The sequence below is a fragment of the Tachyglossus aculeatus genome, chromosome 24 (assembly GCF_015852505.1).
Source record: "Tachyglossus aculeatus isolate mTacAcu1 chromosome 24, mTacAcu1.pri, whole genome shotgun sequence".
Lineage (NCBI taxonomy): Eukaryota > Metazoa > Chordata > Mammalia > Monotremata > Tachyglossidae > Tachyglossus > Tachyglossus aculeatus.
The window spans coordinates 11,553,205-11,577,316 of record NC_052089.1 but is presented as its reverse complement, the minus strand read 5'-3'; the positions used below and the strand labels follow the sequence as shown (position 1 = coordinate 11,577,316).

General features: G+C 46.2%; 1 protein-coding gene across 1 annotated transcript in view; it reads left to right on the top strand.

Moving 5' to 3' along the window:
* LOC119945243 (mitotic spindle assembly checkpoint protein MAD1-like) overlaps positions 1-24,112 on the top strand; it is a 40,382-nt gene that overhangs the window by 10,728 nt on the left and 5,542 nt on the right. Inside the window, exons 3-9 of the mRNA XM_038766337.1 lie at positions 4,641-4,808; positions 7,195-7,294; positions 14,230-14,522; positions 17,106-17,208; positions 19,546-19,664; positions 21,799-21,900; positions 22,768-23,009. Coding sequence (XP_038622265.1) covers positions 14,256-14,522; positions 17,106-17,208; positions 19,546-19,664; positions 21,799-21,900; positions 22,768-23,009 — 833 coding nt within the window. The 5' untranslated portion in view covers positions 4,641-4,808; positions 7,195-7,294; positions 14,230-14,255. The remainder of the gene's footprint in view (positions 1-4,640; positions 4,809-7,194; positions 7,295-14,229; positions 14,523-17,105; positions 17,209-19,545; positions 19,665-21,798; positions 21,901-22,767; positions 23,010-24,112) is intronic.

Below are 24,112 nucleotides of genomic sequence, written 5' to 3'. Positions count from 1 at the left end.
CTCTAGAGTGAAAAGCACTGGAGTTTCATCCACAAAGGATGGGTTTTGATTCAGTTTGGTTATAGAAAGGTGGAGTGACTAGGGGTATGAAATATGTGATGATGAAGTCTATCCAAATGTTTTGCTCAAGATAACAGATCCAAGTAGCCACGTCCATCTGGGTCATGCGTATGCTTCAGAGCAGCCTGGCCTTTCAATCTGATAGGAAACAATTGGAATACTTGCAAGGAATGAAAATCCTCTGGCAGCACTAGTTCCTTTTTTTTTTTCCAGATCCTGTGAAAAGTCCAGATATCTTTCAGGGTATCTTTCGCCCCGATTCATGAACAAATGATCTAGTTGTGAACTGAATAATGTGGAGGGTTGGGAAGATAATCAATCCGTTAATCAATGGTATTTACTGAGTGTTTACTGTACAAAGAGCACTCTACTAAGTGCTTGGGAAAGAACACTACAATAGAATTAATAGATAGGATCATTGATATTCAGATCAGTTTGGTAGGGTAGAACCAGCCCAGCAAGCTGTATTACTAATTGAAGTCTGAGACTGGGCCTTTTTTGGCATTCACCTTTAACATAAGTACGGGAGGGGGGAATGTTTTTTGTAAAAGGATCTTCTTAGGAGTAGGAATTTTTTCTTGACCTTAGACATCACTTTTAAACACATGCAAGAGATGATACTTTAATGACAAAAACTGATGCATTTACATGTTGTGGCCAGCCCCCATCAGGTTTGAGTTACATTAATGGGAGAACTTGTATAAAGTGGAAACACATTGGGATAATTCTGCATCAGTGGAAGTAGTGTATGCTAACAGTGTCGTCGAGTACCCTAGAGATCCAATACCACTTGGCATTTGTGCCCTAAAAGTCTGAAAATGCTCTACAACTGATCATCCCATTCTTCCCTACAGAACATGAATGGTTACTTGACATCACCGAGAGTGGTAGTGGAAGTGAAAATTCTTGAAGTTAGGGACCCCAACTGAGTTATCGTTCCACCCACAGACGATCACTCTCCCCACCTGCGAAACCTTATTCAAAGCACATCTCCTCCAAGAGGCCTTACCCGACTAAGCCCTCATTTCCTCTTGCACTTCCTTCTGTCGCCCTTGCACTTGGATTTTGCACCCTTTATTCACCCCTCCCTCAGCCCTATAGCAAAGAGCCATAATTTACTTGTTTATATTCATCTCTGAATCCCCCTCTAGACTGTAAGCTCGTTGTGGGCAGGGACTTTCCCAAGTGCATAGTGCAGTGCTCTGCACACAGTAATCAATAAATATGAATGATTAATTGATTGGTAGCCAATACAGTAAGTTGATTCCCTGGACAAGAGGTTGTCCAGAAGGTGAGTTGCTTTATATTTCCATTGCAGGTCGTGGTTTCAAGTCCGGCTGGTAGCCAAGGGCACGGGTCCAAATAGAATCTCAATCAGTCAATCATTCTTATTTATTTATTGGGACAATATGATCTAAAAGAGAACAGCCTTTTCTCCCTTTTTAGTGTTTAATGGGTTATAAAATTTCAGTAAACATTGAAGCAGATTATTGACAGAATACTTTAAATAGGTCCAACTCCCAAGTCTAGGAGTTATAGTTTAAACAAGGTCTTCTTATGTCCAATAGAAGCTAGCCACCAACGCCTCCTTTGTGTGCCTGAACTGAGTATGGGACTGAAAAGAAGGAATTCCCAAATCTAATCATAATTCCTTAAATTTGTTTAGCACTTAATTTTTTTTTTCCGAAGGGTTTTCAACTCAGCTCTCTTCCTTTGTCTTCAGAATATCACAGGTGAGGAAACAGAGGCACAGAAAGGTGACCAGTAGGCCAACAGCAGAATTGGAACTACAATGCTGAATTCCTGAGTCCAAACTTGTGCTCTTTCCATTAGACCACACTGCCTACTTTGACTGCCTGGCTTAACCTTTCATCCAGAGCTTAGAACAGTGCGTTGCACGTAGTAAGCGCTCAACAAGTACCGTCATTATTATTATTTACGATGAACCGTTAGGTAACTCACGAGGGATGGATTTTCCAGTTTATATAGTGGGATTTACAATGATTACTCATTCAGTCGCATTTATTGAGTGCTTAATGTGTGCAGAGCACTGTACTAAGCGCTTATCCCAGTCGTGGTTCAGGATGTAATGAGGAGCCTAATGATAAAGGTAATTTCTCAAAAAAGGCACTTATGCGCTTATCAAGATGGTTTTGGATAGATTCATGGACAAGAGTTTCTGATGAACTCTGACTCTGGAGGAAAAGTTGGATGTCAAAGGAAAAATTAAAGTGGCTAAATGGTCCAGCCCTAAACATTAAAGTGGACCTGCAGTCATTCCTCTTAACCGCTGTTGGATCTGGGGCTGATTGGCCCATTGATCTCACCCCAATCACGGTCTTAGCTTCGCCAGCTCTATAGGGCTGCCTCTCAACTCAAAAGATCCCAACAGAAATGCATATTCCAAAATTACCTGAACCTCTTGGAATCTCAAAAGTGGTTTGAAACTAGAGCTTGGTTGAAGCAGCATGGCTCAGTGGAAAGAGCACAGATTTTGGAGTCACAGGTCATGAGTTCAAATCCTGGCTCTGCCAATTGTCAGCTGTGTGACTTTGGGCAAGTCACTTAACTTCTCTGTGCCTCAGTTCCCTCATCTGTAAAATGGGGATTAAGACTGTGAGCCCCCTGTGGGACAACCTGATCACCTTGTAACCTCCGCAGCGCTTAGAACAGTGCTCTGCACATAGTAAGCGCTTAATAAATGCTGTTAAAAAAAAGTGTAGGGGGACGATTCCATTTTGCTTAAAGGAGGGGAAGCTTTCACATCACACATTAAATGCTGTTACTTATGTCCAGGGTTTTTTCCTTTGTGTGTATTCAGAGCAGATTTGATTCATGTTAATAAGGCTCTTTCATGTTTTCTTCCCTTTGCTCCATCAGCCTATCCTCACTCATTCAAGTAATTTCTGGGCCCAAGAGAAATTCTTAGGGTAGATAATCCCCTTCTGAAATGACCATAGACATTTGATTACGAATAAGGAGATTCTCAGAGTAATTAGGTTTCTTTGTGTGATCCCATTGACCATTTTTCATGAACTCCTTTGAGGGTTGACCTCCTCATTTCTCCCTAATCCTCTTTAAGGACTTGCTTAAGAAGATTTTGAAGGGAAGGTGTCGGAATTTTAGGTTCTTCATTTTCTGAATGAAAGCATGAATTAAGAGCCGGAACAAAACTGGGGTGAAGCTGAAGGAGACAGGACATTCAGTCAATCGAACGACGGTATTTATTTCACGCTTTAATGTGTGCTGAGCACTGTACTGACCACCCCCCACCTCTTGTGCATTCAGTTCCCAGGCCCCAAAAACACAGACACCCTGCCCAAACCGAGGAACTCGGTGGCAGGAGCCAAGCCGGAGGGAAGCTGAGGGCCTAAAATAAAACCACCAAACACAAAGGAGTCCAGTGCCAGACGAGAATGGCGGAAAACCGGACTGTTTAGCCTAAAGCCAGGTGAATGGCCACAAGAAGACGAGGTCCTTTCCGGTCCCTCCCGTCCTAGACCGGAACCAGGAACCGGATCCCTTTTTGGTAACTGGAGCAGCAGAAGCCTGTTGCTTGTCCATTTTCCTCCCACTCCTGGAAGTGGCGAGCAGGCCGTAGGTAGCACTGGGCCAGGAGAGATTTAACCTGTCATCCTCATTGCCCTTGGTTCGTTTCTACTCCTTTTTTGTGGTTGCAAACTTGAGGGAATCGAATATTGGGGAGTGACATCAACTGGTCTGGTACTGAAGTGCTCCTAGGCCCAGAAACGCCATGATCAAAAGAGGAACTCTGCTTCTCTTCTGTGAAACAAAATTCTTTCATTCATTCATTCAATCGTATTTATTGAGCGCTTGCTGTGTGCAGAGCACTGTACTAAGCACTTGGGAAGTACAGGTCGGCAACATATAGAGACAGCCCCTACCCAACAACGGGCTCACGGTCTAGAAGGGGGAGACAGAGAACAAAACAAAACATGTAGACAGGTGTCAAAACCGTCAGAATAAATAGAATTACAGCCATATGCATATCATTAACAAAATAGAGTAGCAAATATGTACAAGTAAAATAAATCATCAATCAATCGTATTTATTGAGCGCTTACTGTGTGCAGAGCACTGTACTAAGCGCTTGGGAAGTACAAGTTGGCAACATATAGAGACAGTCCCTACCCAACAGTGGGCTCACAGTCTAAAAGAATAAGAATAAATAAATAGAGTAATAAATCTGTACAAACATATATACAAGTGCTGTGGGGAGGGGAAGGGGGTAGGGTGGGGGGATGGGGAGGGGGGGAGGAAAAAGGGGGCTCAGTCTGGGAAGGCCTTCTGGAGGAGGTGAGCTCTCAGTAGGGCTTTGAAGGGAGGAAGAGGCTAGCTTGGCAGATGTGCGGAGGGAGGGCATTCCAGGCCAGGGGGAGGACGTGGGCCAGGGGTCGAACGGTGGGACAGGCGAGAACGAGGCCCAGTGAGGAGGTTAGCGGCTGAGGAGCGGAGGGTGCGGGCTGGGCTGTAGAAGGAGAGAAGGGAGGTGAGGTAGGAGGGGGCGAGGGATGGACAGCCTTGAAGCCGAGGGTGAGGAGTTTTTGCTTGATTCATAGGTTGACAGGCAGCCACTGGAGATTTTTCTGTCCTGCAAGAACCCTGGAGTTCTGTGCCCAGCAGTGAAGCTTCCACCTCTCCATTAGAGCCGCCGCAGCACCATCTAGTGTTGTCCTGTTCGCCGGTGGCCTCCAGTCCACCAGGAATGGGATTCCTACTAACTAGACGTAAGTTCAGAGGCCTGGGAGGTGGAGTCATCATCATCATCAATCGTATTTATTGAGCGCTTACTGTGTGCAGAGCACTGTACTAAGCGCTTGGGAAGTACAAATCGGCGACATAGAGACAGTCCCTACCCAACAGTGGGCTCACAGTCTAAAAGGTAGTCACAAGGTTTCTGCTCCATAGGTATAGAACATGGGCCTGGGAGTCACAAGGTTTGCTGCCATTTGTCTGCTGCATGGGGTTAGGGCACGGGCCTGGGAGTCATCATCATCAATCGTATTTATTGAGCGCTTACTGTGTGCAGAGCACTGTACTAAGCACTTGGGAAGTACAAGTTGGCAACATATAGAGACAGTCCCTACCCAACAGTGGGCTCACAGTCTAAAAGGTAGTCACAAGGTTTCTGCTGCATAGGGACAGGGCATGGGCCTGGGAGTCACAAGGTTTGCTGCCATTTGTCTGCTTCATGGGGTTGGGGCACGGGCCTGGTAGTCATCATCATCAATTGTATTTATTGAGCGCTTACTGTGTGCAGAGCACTGTACTAAGCACTTGAGAAGTACAAGGTGGCAACATATCGAGACAGTCCCTACCCAACAGTGGGCTCACACTCTAAAAGGTAGTCACAAGGTTTCTGCTGCATAGGGACGGGGCACGGGCCTGGGAGTCACAAGGTTTGCTGCCATTTGTCTGCTGCATGGGGTTAGGGCACGGGCCTGGTAGTCATCCTCATCAATCGTATTTATTGAGCGCTTACTGTGTGCAGAGCACTGTACTAAGCGCTTGGGAAGTCCAAGTTGGCAACATATTGAGACAGTCCCTACCCAACAGTGGGATCACAGTCTAAAAGGTAGTCACAAGGTTTCTGCTGCATAGGGACGGGGCACGGGCCTGGGAGTCACAAGGTTTGCTGCCATTTGTCTGCTGCATGGGGTTAGGGCACGGGCCTGGTAGTCATCCTCATCAATCGTATTTATTGAGCGCTTACTGTGTGCAGAGCACTGTACTAAGCGCTTGGGAAGTCCAAGTTGGCAACATATTGAGACAGTCCCTACCCAACAGTGGGCTCACAATCTAAAAGGTAGTCACAAGGTTTCTGCTGCATAGGGACGGGGCATGGGCCTGGGAGTCACAAGGTTTGCTGCCATTTGTCTGCTGCATGGGGTTAGGGCACGAGCCTGGTAGTCATCATCATCAATCGTATTTAGTGAGCGCTTACTATGTGCAGAGCACTGTACTAAGCACTTGGGAAGTACAAGTTGGCAACATATAGAGACAGTCCCTACCCAACAGTGGGCTCACAGTCTAAAAGGTAGTCACAAGGTTTCTGCTGCATAGGGATGGGGCATGGGCCTGGGAGTCACAAGGTTTGCTGCCATTTGTCTGCTTCATGGGGTTGGGGCACGGGCCTGGTAGTCATCATCATCAATCGTATTTATTGAGCGCTTACTGTGTGCAGAGCACTGTACTAAGCACTTGAGAAGTACAAGGTGGCAACATATCGAGACAGTCCCTACCCAACAGTGGGCTCACAGTCTAAAAGGTAGTCACAAGGTTTCTGCTGCATAGGGACGGGGCACGGGCCTGGGAGTCACAAGGTTTGCTGCGATTTGTCTGCTGCATGGGGTTAGGGCACGGGCCTGGTAGTCATCCTCATCAATCGTATTTATTGAGCGCTTACCGTGTGCAGAGCACTGTACTAAGCGCTTGGGAAGTCCAAGTTGGCAACATATTGAGACAGTCCCTACCCAACAGTGGGCTCACAGTCTAAAAGGTAGTCACAAGGTTTCTGCTGCATAGGGACGGGGCATGGGCCTGGGAGTCACAAGGTTTGCTGCCATTTGTCTGCTGCATGGGGTTAGGGCACAAGCCTGGTAGTCATCATCATCAATCGTATTTAGTGAGCGCTTACTATGTGCAGAGCACTGTACTAAGCACTTGGGAAGTACAAGTTGGCAACATATAGAGACAGTCCCTACCCAACAGTGGGCTCACAGTCTAAAAGGTAGTCACAAGGTTTCTGCTGCATATGGACGGGGCACGGGCCTGGGAGTCACAAGGTTTGCTGCCATTTGTCTGCTGCGTGGGGTTAGGGCACGGGCCTGGTAGTCATCCTCATCAATCGTATTTATTGAGCGCTTACTGTGTGCAGAGCACTGTACTAAGCGCTTGGGAAGTACAAGTTGGCAACAGATATTACTGTAACATGGTTACTATCATCACTGTTATTATTATTGCTAATAAATAACACATCCTCCTTCCCCATTCCATTTTCTTCCACCCACTAATGCGGCCCAATTCATAGCCACAAAACTCAGTTGCTACTTTGCTGTTGAAGGGAAATGGATAATTATGACTAAAAGCATCTGATTTTTGTCACTCTCACAGGTTTTGGGGCACACGCAGCTCATAGCTTTTCAGCACGTCTGACTGACAGCCTGCCTGGATTTGAGACTCGAGCAACCACCTGCAGTTGTCAGGAAAGCAGGTTTGTTCATGGTATTCGTAAAGCATTTAATGTGTGCCGGGCGCTGTACTAAGTGCTGGGGTATATACGGTGTAATCAGGTTGAATATAGTCGCCGCACGTGGGACTCACAGTCTCAATCCCCATTTTACTAATGAGGGAACCAAGAACCAGGGAAGTGAAATGACTTGTGAGGAGGATTAGAACCCAGTTCCTTCTTGACTCCCGGGCCTTGCTGTCTCCGCTAGGCCATGCTGCTTCTCAGTTGGACAAATCCTGCTTAAGCCACTGGGAAGACACTGGAAAAGAATCCAGAAGGTTAATGGAGTCCAGGTTCTTTCTTCCTCTCCTCTCCCCTCCAGACTCCACATTAGCTGGCGTTCCCGAGAATTTGTAAAGGGGCCATTCCGAAAGCCTGGGGATCGGCCAAACCGGTGATCTCACCAGCTGACGGAGGCATGGGCGCCGTGCGCTGAGGCAAAGCCCTGAACTATGACCCGGAGGATGAAATTAGAGAGGAGGCTCATTAAACCTGCAGATGTGAGGTCAGGGAAGAAGTAGAGAATGTGGTCTTGGCAAGCACTTTGGAGACTGTGACCCAAATATGTATAAAAAGCCTCAGGAATCACGGGCAGTCATGATGTCATGCCAACACAGGTGCCTCCCTTCTCCTCCCCCACCCCCAGCAAAGGATTTGAGGGAAGGGGGATTGGTTTTTGACACCTCCTGAATCAATCAGCAGTATTTATTGAGTGTGCACTGTGTGCAGAGCACTGAGGTAAGCTCTGGGGTGGGAGGGATTTGGCTAATGTTTACTTTTCACCTGGGAGAGCAGCTCAGAATTCCAAAAAACTCTGGCACAGTAGCTTGGAAAAAGTGGTTGGAAACAAATGGAAGGAGGTTCCACAAAGGGTAGTGTGGGGTCTCTGGCAGTCTTCTAGACTGTGAGTCCACTGTTGGGTAGGGACTATCTCTATATGTTGCCAACTTGTACTTCCCAAGCGCTTAGTCCAGTGCTCTGCACACAGTAAGCACTCAATAAATATGATTGAATGAATGAATGAATGAAATACCAGAGGTAAGCCTTTGTACCTCTCTTCCCCTGCCTCAACTTTTCCCATCTTTTGCCGGGGAATCAGGTTGAAGACAGGGGAAAGGCACCAGGCTGGCCTCTACTTCCACCATTGCCACTCAAAGGAGTGGAGTGAGGGAATTGTGTGGGAAGGAGGAAAAGGGGACCGGACACTCCAACCATTAGGAGATTGGGCAGCACACACTAATAATAATAATGTACATAATATAAAATATGATTATTTCCCCAAGGTCCTTCGGCTTAGAATATTTTTCATAATTTGCCCAATTTGAAATAGAGACAAGCCCGTCAAAAAGCCGGTGGCTGCATAAACCGCTGCTTTTGAACATGAGAAACCCCAGATCTTTTCCAGAGACCCCGTCAGACGGTCTCCAGAGCAACCCCCAGCCAAATGACCCAGAAGGGCCATGTGTATATTTCCGCATATTTTTTGCAGAGTTTGTGTCTGTCTGGGCACCCATATGGTGCAGGCTTGAAGTTTTTTTTTGGCTGTTTGGTCTCTTCAGAGATTTTTTGCCCAGATACCCATACGGTGCAGGCTTGAAGTTTTTTTTTTGGCTGTTTGGTCTCTTCAGAGATTTTTTGCCCAGATACCCATACGGTGCAGGCTTGAAGTTTTCTTTTTTGGCTATTTGGTCTCATCAGAGATTTCTTGCCCAGATGCTGGTATGGATAAGGAGAAAACCGAGGACAGAAATTACAGAGAAGGAAACCAGGCCCTTTCCAACCAAGATCTTGAATGGGTGGTTACCATGGTTTTGGTGGCTAGAGGAGGGACTGGTGAGTGATATTCCAAATCCCTCCTTCCCCTCCCATCCTGGCAGCGGACTGGAGAAAGCATTGGGATCTGGGGATCTGGGGATATGTTGCTTAGTCCAGCGCTTAGTCCAGGGCTCTGCACACAGAAGCAGCGTGGCTCAGTGGAAAGAGCCCGGCCTTTGGAGTCGGAGGTCATGGGTTCAAATCCCGGCTCTGCCACTTGTCAGCTGTGTGACTTTGGGCAAGTCACTTACCTTCTCTGGGCCTCAGTTCCCTCATCTGTAAAATGGGGATTGAGACTGTGTGCCCCACGTGGGACAACCTGATCACCTTGTATCTACTCCAGCGCTTAGAACAGTGCTTTGTACACAGTAAGCGCTTAACAAATGCCATCATTATTATTATTCATTCATTCAATCGTATTGATTGAGCACTTCCTGTGTGCAGAGCACTGTACTAAGTGCTTGGGAAGTACAAGTTGGCAACATATAGAGACGGTCCCTACCCAACCACGGGCTCACAGGCTAGAGACATTATTATTAGTAGTAAGTGCTCCATAGATAGAATTGAATCTTCTAGACTGTGAGCCTGCTGTTGGGTAGGGACCATCTGTAGAAGTTACCACCTTGTACTTCCCAAGTGCTTAGTACAGTGCTCTGCACACAGCACTCAATAAATACGATTGAATGAATGAATAGACATTATTATTAGTAGTAAGTGCTCAATAAATAGGATTGAATCTTCTAGACAACGGGCTTACAGTCTAGAGACATTATTAGTAGTAGTAAGTGCTCAATAAATAGGATTGAATCTTCTAGACTGTGAGCCCACTGTTGGGTAGGGACTGTCTCTGTATGTTGCCAACTTGGACTTCCCAAGCGCTCAGTCCAGTGCTCTGCACACAGTAAGTGCTCAATAAACACGACTGAATGAATGAATGGAGACATTGTTATTAGTAGTAAGTGCTCAATAAATAGGTTTGAATCTTCTAGACTGTGAGCCCGTTGTTGGGTAGGGACCGTCTCTAGATGTTGCCAACTTGGACATCCCAAGCGCTTAGTAAAGTGCCCTGCACATAGTAAGCGCTCAACAAATACTATTGAATGAATGAATGAATGGAGACATTATTATTAGTAGTAAGTGCTCAATAAATAGGATTGACTCTTCTAGACAACGGGCTCACAGTCTAGAGACATTATTAGTAGTAGTAAGTGCTCAATAAATAGGATTGAATCTTCTAGACTGTGAGCCCGCTGTTGGGTAGGGACCTTCTCTAGATGTTGCCAACTTGTCCTTCCCCAGCGCTTAGTCCAGTGCTGTGCACACAGTAAGCGCTCAATAAATATGATTGAATGAATGAATGATGAGTATTCTCCTCAGCGGTCCAGGCGCAATGTCTCCAGCGGGACAGCAGGGGGCAGGGGAGAGCGCCAGGCCTCGAGAACGGGGTGGGCGTGGCCGTCCCCCTTCTCCGCCAATCAGGGCGTGGGAAGGGGGAGGCAGCTGGCCAATCAGCGCCTCCCGGCCTCGGCGCGGCGGCCAATAGGAGGAGGAGCGGCCCGGGTTTGAATGAGCGGAACGGGAGAGCGGCGGAGGCGGGCGGGTGGGTAAGTTCATTCATTCATTCATTCAGCCAATCAATCAGTCGTATTTATTGAGCGCTTACTGTGTGCAGAGCACTGGACTAAGCGCTTGGGAAGTCCAAGTTGGCAACATCTAGAGACGGTCCCTACCCAACAGCGGGCTCACAGTCTAGAAGGGGGAGACAAAGAACAATAATGGCATTTTTTTTCATTAAGCGCTTACTATGTGCAGAGCACTGTTCTAAGCGCTGGGGAGTTTACAAGGCGATCAGGTTGTCCCCCGTGGGGCCCACAGTGTTAATCCCCATTTTACAGACGAGGTAACTGAGGGCCAGAGAAGTTAAGTGACTTGCCCAAAGTCACGCAGCTGATGAGTGGTGGAGCCGGGATTTGAACCCATGACCTCTGACTCCAAAGCCCGGGCTCTTTCCACTGAGCCACGCTGCTCTTCAAAACAAAACATATTAACAAAATAAAATAGATAGAATAAATATGTACAAATAAATAAATAGAATTAGAAATACGTACATATATACATATATACAGGTGCTTTGGGGAGGGGAAGGAGGTAAGGCGGGGGGATGGGGAGGGAGGAGAGGAAGGAGGGGGCTCAGTCTGGGAGTAAGTAAGTGTGTGACTGTGTGTGTGTGGAGGGGGGGTGCCGATAATAATAATAATCGTAATGATGGCATTTATAAAGCACTTACTACGTGCAAAGCATTGTTCTAAGCGCTGGGGAGGATAAAAGCTGATCAGGTTGTCCCTTGGGGGGCTCACAGTCTTCATCCCCATTTTCCAGATGAGGCCCAGAGAAGTGAAGTGACTACTCTGGATGATGATGATGGTATTTGTTAAGTGCTTACTACATGCAAAGCACTGTTCTAAGCGCGCCTGAGGTCATACAGCAGACATGTTGGGGAGCTGGGATTCAAACCCATGACCTTAGTACAGTGCTCTGCACACAGTAAGCGCTCAATAAATACAGCTGAATGAATGAACAACCTCTGACTCCAAAGCCCGGGCTCTTTCCACTGAGCCACGCTGCTTCTCCAGATAGAAACGATCCCTCCCCAACACCAGGCTCCCAGGATTAAAATACCTATAAAATAACAAATACCATAGTTATTATTAATAGTTGTACTTCCCAAGCGCTTAGTACAGTGCTCTGCACACAGTAAGCGCTCAATAAATACGATTGAGTGAATGAATGAATGAATGAATTTGCCCAAAGTCACCCAGCTGACAATTGGCGGAGCCGGGATTTGAACCTATGACCTCTGACTCCAAAGCCCGGGCTCTTTCCACTGAGCCTTGCTGATCCAGCGCTTAGAACAGTGCTTTGCACATAGTAAGCACTTAACAAATACCATCATCATCATCCGGAGTAGTCTCCCCACAAATAATAACAATAATGATAGTGGTATTTGTTAAGCGCCCACTATGTGCCAAGCCCTGTTCTAAGCGCAAAGCTTCCATGTCCCTCTCATGTAACCACATGTAGAACAATAAAATAATGATGGCTTGTTCAGTGCTCACTATGTGCCAAGCCCTGTTCTAAAGCTTCCATGTCCCACACATATAACCCATGTAACTCATGTAACCAGCGTGGCTCAGTGGAAAGAGCCCGGGCTTTGGAGTCAGAAGCCATGGGTTCAAATCCCGGCTCCGCCATTTGTCAGCTGTGTGACTTTGGGCAAGTCACTTCACTTCTCTGGACCTCAGTTCCCTCATCTGTAAAATGGGGATGACGACTGTGAGCCCCTCGTGGGACAAACTGATTACCTTGTATCTACCCCAGTGCTTAGAACAGTGCTTTGCACATAGTAAGCGCTTAACAAACACCAATATTATTATTCTGTAACCACATGGAGAATAATAAAATAATGATGGCATTAAGCTTCCATGTCCCACACATGTAACCCATATAACGCATGTAACCACATGTAGAATAATAAAATAATGATGGCATTTGTTCAGCGCTCACTATGTGCCAAGCCCTGCTCTAAGTGCAAAGCTGCCATGTCCAGCACATTTAACCACATATAGAGTAATAAAATAATGATGGCATTTGTTCAGCACTCACTATGTGCCAAGCCCTGTTCTAAGTGCTAAGCTTCCATGTAATGCATGTAACCACATGTAGAATAATAAAATAATGATGGCATTTGTTCAGCGCTCAATATGTGCCAAGCCCTGCTCTAAGTGCAAAGCTGCCATGCCCAGCACATTTAACCACATATAGAATAAAAAAAAAATGATGGCATTTGTTCAGTGCTATGTGCCAAGCACTGTTACAAGCGCAAAGATTCCATGTCCCGCACATGTAACCACATGTAGAATAATAAAATAAAGATGGCATTTGTTCAGCGCTCACTAATAGTAATAATAATAGTGACATTTTATTAAGCGCTTACTATGTGCAAAGCACTGTTCGAAGCACTGGGGAGGTTACAAGGTGATCATGTTGTCCCACGGGGGGCTCACAGTCTTAATCCCCATTTTACAGATGTACTGAGGCACAGAGAAGTTAAGTGACTTGCCTAAAGTCACCCAGCTGACAATTGGTAGAGCCGGGATTTGAACCCATGACCTCTGACTCCAAAGCCCGGGCTGCTTCTCATGTAACCACATGTAGAATAATAAAATAATGATGGCATTTGTTCAGCGCTCACCATGTGCCAAGCCCTGTTCTAAGCTCAAAGCTTCCGTATCCCGCACATGTAACCCATGTAACTCATGTATCCACATGGAGAATAATCAATCAATCATATCTATTGAGCGCTTTCTGTGTGCAGAGCACTGTACTAAGCGCTTGGGAAGTACAAGTTGGCAACATATAGAGACAGTCCCTACCCAACAGTGGGCTCACAATCTAAAAGGGGGAGACAGAGAACAAAAAAATAATAAAATAATGATGGCATTAAGCTTCCATGTCCCGCCCATGTAACCCATGTAACCACATGTAGAATAATAAAATAATGATGGCATTTGTTAAGCGCTTACTATGTGCCAAGCACTGTTTTAAGCACAAAGCTTCCAAAGGTGAGAATGAGGTACAGTGAGGAGGTTAGCAGTGGCATAGGAGCCAGGAAATATGTGGGCTGGGCTGGAGAAGAAGAGAAGGGAGGAGGGGGCGAAGGGATGGAGAGCCCTTCTAGACTGTGAGCCCGCTGTTGGGTAGGGACTGTCTCTATTTGTTGCCAACTTGTACTTCCCAAGCGCTTAGTACAGTGCTCTGCACACAGTAAGCGCTCAATAAATACGATTGAAGCCGAGAGTGAGGAGTTTTTGCTTGATCCGTAGGTTGACAGGCACTACACTGGGAGGTGGGAAGTTCAGTTGGTGGCGTTAATTCAGTTTCCCATTTTTTGAGATCTCGTCTGTAAAGTACTAGCAATACATTTAGGCCTGATTTCTCTCCATTTGGAGTAAGTAGTAATTTGTGTGTGTGTGGAGCTCTTTAAAGAGGGACCCCGTTGCCCTTTGGTGTCAGCACTGAGACTCAATTTTCTTTCATTTTAGGAACCTAAGGTCCAAGGAAAGCCACCATGGCATCTGTCAGAGGACCACATCTGGACTGGACGCCGTCCCAGTTGCCACTGCAGACGGCGCCCAAGTGTCCGGGGGCGGCACCCCAACAAGCCAAGCCGGCATCGCCAGAGGACGCAGAGACCGCCAGCACAGCATGTGATGGAGGGGACCGGCATGCAGAACATCGGGGAAGGAGAAGAGGACGGGTGTCACAGAATGGAAGCAGAGAAGAGCCTCAAGGGCCTGCCTCTCCGTTACTTCTGTCTCCTGGGACTAGAGACAAGGTATTGTCACCGCCATCAAAATTTCTCCCACCGGCCCTGGCAGGAGGTCATTCATGGCCAACCAGCATCCAGCTGTTTCTTAGGCTTCTCTCCTTCTACTGCCCAGCCCGCAACCTCCGCTCCTCCACCGCTAATCTCCTCACTGTACCTCGTTCTCGCCTGTCCCGCCGTCGACCCCCGGCCCACGTCATCCCCCGGGCCTGGAATGCCCTCCCTCTGCCCCTCCGCCAAGCTAGCTCTCTTCCTCCCTTCAAGGCCCTGCTGAGAGCTCACCTCCTCCAGGAGGCCTTCCCAGACTGAGCCCCTTCCTTCCTCTCCCCCTCGTCCCCCTCTCCATCCCCCCATCTTACCTCCTTCCCTTCCCCATAGCACCTGTATATATGTATATATGGTTGTACATATTTATTACTCTATTTATCTATTTATTTATTTATTTATTTTACTTGTACATTTCTATCCTATTTTATTTTGTTGGTATGTTTGGTTCTGTTCTCTGTCTCCCCCTTTTAGACTGTGAGCCCACTGTTGGGTAGGGACTGTCTCTATGTGTTGCCAATTTGTACTTCCCAAGCGCTTAGTACAGTGCTCTGCACATAGTAAGCGCTCAATAAATACGATTAATTGATTGATTGATTAGGCGCTTGAATATGGGGCAGACCTAAATGATTTGCATGCTTAAAGCAAAGTACCCATTGAGAGATAGAGACAAAACACATTCATAGGCCCCACATGGCTCTAGCCCTTTCTGGCTTGTTCTCTTGGGCTCATTTCTCTTGAATATCATGACCCTGAAGAGTTGTGTTTCCTCTCATCAGACTGGGAAGACTGATTTTTTTTTTCCCCCTCTCTCACTTACATTGATCCCACATTCTTGATATTGGGACCTTCTCATCCAGGATTGGTTTCTTATATAGCTCATCCTTAATTTTATTTGAATAATAATAATTGCGGCATTTTTAAAATACCGGGCACTGTACTAAGCGCTGGGGTGGATGTGAGCAAATCAGGGTGGACACCGTCCCTGTCCCATGTGGGGCTCACAGTCTCAAGCCCCATTTTACAGACGAGGTAACTGAGGCACAGAGAAGTGATGTGGTTTGCCCAAGGTCACCCAGCAGACTAGTGGCAGAGCTGGGATCTGTTGCCAACTTGTACTTCCCAAGCGCTTAGTACAGTGCTCTACACACAGTAAGCGCTCGATTGAATGAATGAATGTATGAACCCTGACCATCTGATTCCCAGGTCCATGCTCTATCCGGCACTTAGAACAGTGCTTTGCACATAGTAAGCGCTTATTAAATGCCATTATTATTAAATGCTGTTATTATTATTATCCACTACACCATGCTGCTGCCCTACTAGATTTGACCTACTAGAAAGACCCAAACAGGAGCTTCAAGAGGCTCTCCACCAGGCTCCTCTTCCTTCCCACATTAACCACGCCGACTTGAGATCCCAGTTTAGCGGCTGGCTACTTTTTGGTACAGAAGAACCAAGCGGAACTGGGGTGTAACGTGATGACATCTTTACACTGTGCCCCTAAGCCACAGCTGCTTCATAGCAACAGCTGTGGCTACCGAATGGGCTACCTCTGTCGTGTCTCCCCACCCCCAACCCTGGTCTGCCCTTGTCTCCAGGGCTGGGGTTGAGACGACAGAGAAGGGAGGGAGGAGAAAGGGGCACAGGGGAGTGAAGTCGCTTTGCGGGAGAGGAGTCTGCCCTCGCTATGGAGTGGATCCATCGGTGGTTACGTGTTCCTATCGATCCCTTCCTACCCCGCAGAAATCATGGAAGAGTCCAGTCCCAATATGAAATTACCTTCTATCTTCTCAGGAAAGACGATAAGAGGGAAATGAATGTCCGCATCAGTGGTTACGTGTTCCTATCGATCCCTTCCTACCCCACAGAAATCATGGAAGAGTCCAATCCCAGTATGAAATTACCTTCTATCTTCTCAGGAAGGATGAGAAGAGGGAAGTGAATGTCCACATCAGTAGTTATGTTTTCCTATTGATCCCCTTCTACCCCGCAGAAATCATGGAAGAGTCCAGTCCCAGTATGAAATTACCTTCTATCTTCTTAGGAAAGACGAAAAGAGGGAAGTGAATGTCCACATTAGTAGTTAGGTTTTCCTATCGATCCCTTCCTACCCCGCAGAAATCACGGAAGAGTCCAGTCCCAATATGAAATTACCTTCTATTTTCTCAGGAAAGACAAAAAGAGGGAAGCGAATGTCCACATCAGTAGTTACGTTTTCCTATCGATCCATTCCTACCCCACAGAAATCATGGAAGAGTCCAGTCCCAATATGAAATTACCTTCGATCTTCTCAGGAAGGACGAAAAGAGGGAAATGAATGTCCGCATCAGTGGTTACGTGTTCTTATCGATCCCTTCCTACCCCGCAGAAATCATGGAAGAGTCCAGTCCCAATATGAAATTACCTTCTATCTTCTCAGGAAAGACGAAAAGAGGGAAGTGAATTCCCACATCAGTGGTTACGTGTTCCTATCGATCCCTTCCTGCCCCGCAGAAATTGTGGAAGAGCCCATTCCCAATATGAAATTACCTTCTATCTTCTCAGGAAAGACGAAAAGAGGGACGTGAATGTCCGAGTCGCCTCCTGAAACTTGAACATAGCACCGCTTCCTCTACAAAGAAAAGATTAAGCGAGATGACTTTCCATGGCAAGTATTTCGGTACCTAGACTGGTCAACTCCAGCCAAGTTGGAAAACAGTGCTACCCAGTTGTAGTTTAAGATGATAAGCTTTCCACTAAAGCTGAAAAAAAGTGTGGCCTTTTGTACAGACTCCCATGGGCTTGGGTTCAAATCCTGACTCTGCCACTTGTTTTCTGTGTAACCTTGGGCAAGTCACTTAACTTCTCTGGGCCACAGTGACTACATCTGTAAAATGGAGATGAAGACTGTGAGCACTATGTGGGACAGGGACTTTGTCCAACTTGGTTAGCTTGTATTTACTCCAGCGTGTAATACAGTGCCTGGCACATAGTAAGTGCCTAATAAATCCATGGCTCATTGGAAGAGCACGGGCTTTGGAGTCAGAGGTCACGGGTTCAAATCCAGCCTCTGCCAATTGCCTGCTGTGTGACTTCGGGCAAGTCACTTAACTTCTCTGGGCCTCAGTGACCTCACCTGGAAAATGGGGATGAAGACTGTGAGCCTCCCGTGGGACAACCTGATCACCTTGTAACCTCCCCAGCGCTTAGAACAGTGCTTTGCACATAGTAAGCACTTAATAAATGCTATCACTATTATTATTATTAATAAATGCCATAAAAAAAAGCTGAGGCTGATTTCCAGAGCAGCTCATGGCAGTCCCAACAGCCTCTGCAGGAAGTTCGAACGGAGTCTACCTCAGTCTCTGTCCCTGTGCCTGGGCCATATTTGCTGTACCTTTGTATTACCCCCAAGAGAAGCAGCAGGCAGCAGTGAGCCCAACTGGATTTAGGGGAAGAGACGCAGTGGGTAAATCAATCAATCGTATTTATTGAGCGCTTACTGTGTGCAGAGCACTGTACTAAGCGCTTGGGAAGTACAAGTTGGCAACATATAGAGACAGTCCCTACCCAACAGTGGGCTCACAGTCTAAAAGGGGGTAAATGACTGATACTACTGCATCTCCCTTTCATTCATTTATTCAGTCGTATTTATTGAGCACTTTGTGCAGAGCACTGTACTAAGCGCTTGGGAAGCACAGGTTGGCAACATATAGAGACGGTCCCTACCCAACAACCGGCTCACAATCTAGAGGGGGGAGACAGACAACAAAACAAAACATGTGGACAGGTGTCAAGTCACCAGAATAAGTAAAAATAAAGCTAGATGCACATCATTAACAAAATAAATAGAATAGTAAATAAACAGTAAATAGTAAAAATAGTAAATAGTAATATAGTAAAGCTAGATCATCATCATCAATCGTATTTATTGAACGCTTACTGTGTGCAGAGCACTGTACTAAGCGCTTGGGAAGTACAAGTTGGCAACACATAGAGACAGTCCCTACCCAACAGTGGGCTCACAGTCTAAAAGGGGGAGACAGACAACAAAACAAAACATGTGGACAGGTGTCAAGTCACCAGAATAAATAAAAATAAAGCTAGATGCACATCATTAACAAAATCAATAGAATAGTAAATAAATAGTAAATAGTAATATAGTAAAGCTAGATGCACATCATTAACAAAATGAATAGAATAGTAAATATGTACAAGTAAAATAAATAGAGTAATAAATCTGTACAAACATATATACAGGTGCTGTGGGGAGGGGAAGGAGGTAGGGCGGTGGGGATGGGGAGGAGGAGAGGGAAAAGGGGGCTCAGTCTGGGAAGGCCTCTTGGAGGAGGTGAGCTCCCACTGTATAAACAACCCCCGTTGTATCTGAGGGATGATTCACATCGCCCAAGTGCTTAATATTGCGTTCTGCACACAGCACTCCGTAAATACCAGTGGTTGATTAATCTTCCTTCACTTCTGATTTTTCCTTCCCTTCTCCCCTCCCCTCAGCATACCTTCCTCCTTCAAGGCGGCCGTGTGTATTTTAGTCCCATCCCCACTGTTCTACCCCATCATTCTAGTTCTGGTTCTACCTGTTAGCTAACTAATGTAGGCAAAGGCTGCACATTCACTGCGCAATGTGCTCTGCACCCCTGACCGCCCTCCCACTCTCCCCTTACACTCCGGGACTCAGGCCCGAGGCCCACCCGTTTGCCTTAAAGGATGCCACCTCCAATCAGTTGATGGCCAACTTGACGTAGAAAGACATTTGGCGTCTGTCAGCTGTGTGACTTTGGACAAGTCACTTGACTTCTCTGTGCCTCTGTTTCCTCATCTGTAAAATGGGGATTAAGACTGTGAGCCCCGCCTGGGACAACCTTGATTACCTTGTATCCTCCCCAGCGCTTAGAACAGTGCTTGGCACGTAGTAAGCGCTTAACAAATACCAACATTATCATTATTTTAATGTTGCTACTTTTCAAAAGCTACCTTTTATCTCCAGGATTGGGTGACGTGAATGTCTCTGGGATTCTTGGCAAGATGCAAGATTACCAGCCACATGTCGAAGATGTGACGTTTCTTAAACGACTGAAAAATCAGAAAGAGGCTGAGACATTAAAGGTAAGGTAAATCCATTCTTCACTCTCTGTAAAGCCCCTTGCTCTTTCCTCTTTACCTCTCCCTCACACCCAAGAACAACCAGAGTTCGGTAACCTGGAAGTGGTAGGACTGGTTTTGGGGCGTTTTTAATAGTATTTGTTAAGCGCTTACTATGTGCCAGGCACATACTAAGCACCGAGAAGCAGCATGCCTCGGAAGAAAGAGCACGGGCTTTGAAGTTAGAGGTCATGGGTTCGAATTCCGGCTCCGCCACATGTCTGCTGTGTGACCGTGGGCAAGTCACTTAACTTCTCTGAGCCTCAGTTACCTCATCTGTAAAACGGGGATTAAGACTGTGATCCCCACGTGGGACAACTTAATCACCTTGTATCCCCCCCAGCGCTTAGAACCGTGCTTTGCACATAGTAAGCGCTTAACAAATGCCAACATTATTATTAGATACGGGCTAATCAGGTTGGACACAGTCCCTGTCCCACAAGGGGCTCACAGTCTTAATCCCCATTTTACAGATGAGGGGACTGAGGCCTAGAGAAGTCAAGTGACTTGCCCAAGGTCACACAGCAAACAAGTGCGTGGCTCAGTAGAAAGAGCACGGGCTTTGGAGTCAGAGGTCATGGGTTCAAATCCCGGCTCCGCCAATTGTCAGCTGTGTGACTTTGGGCAAGTCACTTGACTTCTCTGGGTTTTAGTTCCCTCATCTGTAAAATGGGGATTAAGACTGTGAGCCCCGCATGGGACAACTTGATCACCTTGTAACCTCCCCAGCGCTTAGAACAGTGCTTTGCACATCGTAAGCACTTAATAAATGCCATCATTATTATTATTATTAAGTGGCGGTGCCAGGATGAGAACCCAGGTCCTTCTGACTCTCAGGCCTGTGCATTATCCATTAGGCCACGCTGCCTCTCTTTGGGGTGTGAACATTATCCTCAAGATTTAAGGAGCTGTAATGTTGTTCTGTATTCTCCCAACCACTTAGTACAGTGCTCTGCACACATTAAGCGCTCAATAATTACGATTGAATGAACTACTGGATAGTCAAGAACCTAGGTGTTGGCTAACATATCGCATGTCAGGATGGGCACTGTACTGTGCTTAGGAACTCATTATTTAACGTTAAACTGCTTGTGACATTTGTGATGGGAGGGGGAAAATCCCTGCCTCCCAGCCGTCTCCTAAGTCAAATAATTAGAATTATGCTTTTTGGTAAGCGCTTCCTATGTGCCAAACACTGTACTAAGCGTTACCTGTCACCCCAAGGTGGTGGTTCTTTCACCCCTCCAGGTCACTGTGCCCTGGTGTCCCCTTTGGGTTGTCCTTCATTTCCATGATGATTCCCTCAACTTCCTTCTCTTCTCTCCCTCTCAACCCCATCCTGTTTTCTCTCGCACGTGGCCCTGCTGGTGTCTCCCTAGTGATCATCATTAGCAGCATTATTGAACTAGATTAATAATAATTATGGTATTTGTTAAGTACTTACTATGTTACAAGCACTGTTCTAAGCACTGGGTAGATACAAGTAAATCAGATTGGGCAGTGCCTTTCCCACATAGGGCTTCCAGTCTAAGTAGGAGGGAGAACTAGTATTGAATCCCCATTTTAGAGGTGAAGAGACTGAGGTACAGAGAAGTGACTTGCCCTAGGTCACACTGCAGACAAGTGACAGAGCCGTGATTACAACCCAGGTTCTCGGACTTCTAGGCCCGTGTTCTTTCTACTGGTCCAGGCTGCTTTTGGGGGAACATATGAAAGAAATCAAAGATGCAATCCCTGCCTCTGAGACGTTTATAGGCCAAGGGCATCACCCTTTCTCTTGTCTTTCATGTCTTCACTCCATATTACCTCTTTCCCCTTTTCCCTTTCTGCTTTCAGCGTGTGACCCTGCAGATCTAGAACTTCAGCGGACAAATGCTATCAATTGCTAGTTGCTAGGAGGATTGATCTGTTTTGCTTTGTTGTAGCCACAGGTACAGGTTGACGATGCTGATGATAGTGATTTTCAAATCACCATTTGGGGAGACGTCCTTGTCTTTTCTATCTCATTTTCTAGATATGAAGAACTTTATGCTGAGCGTAGTCCTTCAAGATAAGGAATATTTTAGGTTGGACTAAATTAAGCCCTCTTCTTTTATAGGCCAAATATTTACAATTACAAAAGAAGGCGAATGCAATGAGTCAAAGAAAAGATCTTCTTGTTGAGCAAAAGGAGAAAATTCAACGGGAAATTCAAAACATGGTAACTAATTAATTTTGCTGGTCTGACGTGATTTCTGCAAATGGTTAGTTTCTTTCCATTTTGGACCATTGCAGTTTTAATGCACTTTATCCTTCTCCATTCTCTATGTTTCTGTCCCCCATCCCCTCGCCCTCTTTTGGCAAAAAAAAAATCTTCATTTTGTCATGGACAAAGCATTAGCAAAATGTTGAACTCCATGATCAAGTGCGTTAATAGTTCAAGACTGTGATGAGTTTTCTGTTTGACTCATAGTTGGGAGAGGAGTTTTTGTTTGTTGCTTAGGGAAAAATAGGTGTTGAGATCTCTGAAAAGGTGCATTTAAGCACTGGTAGTCAACATTCTGAAACTCTTTTCTGTTTCTAAAGAAACAGAAATGCCCATTTTTTTCAGAGTTACAGGAGGATATTCCCATCTTACTCACTGTTTTTTCCCCTCCCTCTGGCCCTCTCTGTTTTGGAGTATTCTCTCATAAAATTTTATAACACGTAACTTCCAAATTAGTCTTCCCCCATTCACAACCCCATGATTTCTTTTGCACCGACCTTCCTTCTGAAAGGCAATTCAGCTCCGGTCCCTTTGAGCCCACCTGAGATATGTGCAACATCCCCATTCACGTGCTGGATCGTTCGGTGCGTGGGGGTTGAGGGGAGCTAGTTGAAGCCTCTGCCCCTTTCCTCTTGCTCACATACTTAGAGGGGCAGGGGAAGGGATGGGAGGAGTTGAGTCTTTCAGGGTGAAGTTTAGGGCCCGCTACCTGCCAGGGCAGAGCTCAGGGCCGCCATCTCAGACGAGTGAGCCAGGGGTGGCCGAGGTCCTATCTAGTGCCAAAGTGGAGGCTGCTCTGGCCCTGACAGTGGTGAATTTCAGAAAATACCTTACGAGAGGGCAGTCCAGCTCGGAAGAGCTTTCCTGGCCAAGAAAACGAACCCTGCCTCGGTAGACAAGTTAGCAGCACGGGCCGTCCTGGAGCAGCTGGATCCAGTGGTCCTACAGCACTTCCAGGAGGAGCCAACGGCTCAACTCCAAGATCAGCGTCAGGCCCGGAACCAACTGAGGAGAAAACCGTCCTCCTCGCTGGGCCGCTCTCAGCCGCACCGGGAGAAAATCAGGTGGGAAAATCTTGCCTATTCATTCATTCAGTTGTATTTATTGAGCACTTACTGGGTGCAGAGGACTGTACTAAGCACTTGGGAGAGTACAACAGAACAATGAACACACACATTCCCTACCCACAACGAGGTTCTTCTACCTCTAAGGATCTAGGGTCTCACGAGCAATGTTACTGTGCTGGAAACAGACACCAAAGAACTTAACATGAAGGAGGTTTTATTAGAGCCTAGTCCAGTACAGGCAGGTTGGTTCCTTGCAATCCTTTTTTTAATAAAAAACGGTATTTGTTAAATGCTTACTATGTGTCAAGCACTGGGGTAGATACAAGTTAATCAGGCCGGAAACAGTTCCTGTCCCACGTGGGGCTAAAACTCAAGTAGGAAGGAGAACAGCTATTGAGTCTCCATTTTTGCAGTTGAGGAAACTGAGGCACAGAGAAGTTAAGGGACATATCCAAGGTCACACAGCAGGCTAGGGGTGGAGCTGGGATTAAAACTCAGGTTCTCTGGCTCTCAGGCCTGTGCTTTATCCACCAGGCCAAGCTGGTTCTCTAGAAGTCTTTATAATATTCTTAAAATATAGAATTCATAGAGATGAATCAGGAAACCTACTGGCTGGGCACTATAAATATCAGTTCAATTTAATAAACATAAACTCTAGTCTATTTTATTATGAATGGGGAAAATTCTTGGGCTCTCCACAAGTAGTAATAATGGTGATGTGCTGTCTCTCTTCTTGTAAGGTGTGTAATATTTTGTTGAGGGAGGGTTTCTTGGACTCTCTGTAAGTAGCAATAATGGTGATGTGCTGTCTATCTTCTCATAGGGTATGTAATATTTTGTTGAAGGAGGGTTTCTTGGACTCTCCACAAATAGCAATAATGGTGTGCTGTCTATATTTTCATTCGTTCATTTGATCATATTTATTGAGCACTTATTGTGTGCAGAGCACTGTAATAATCCCTTGGGATGTACAAGTCGGCAACATATAGAGACGGTCCCTACCCAACAACGGGCTCACAGTCTAGAAGGGGGAGACAGACAACAAAACAAAACATGTAGACAGTTGTCAAAACCATTAGAATAAATAGAATTATAGCTAT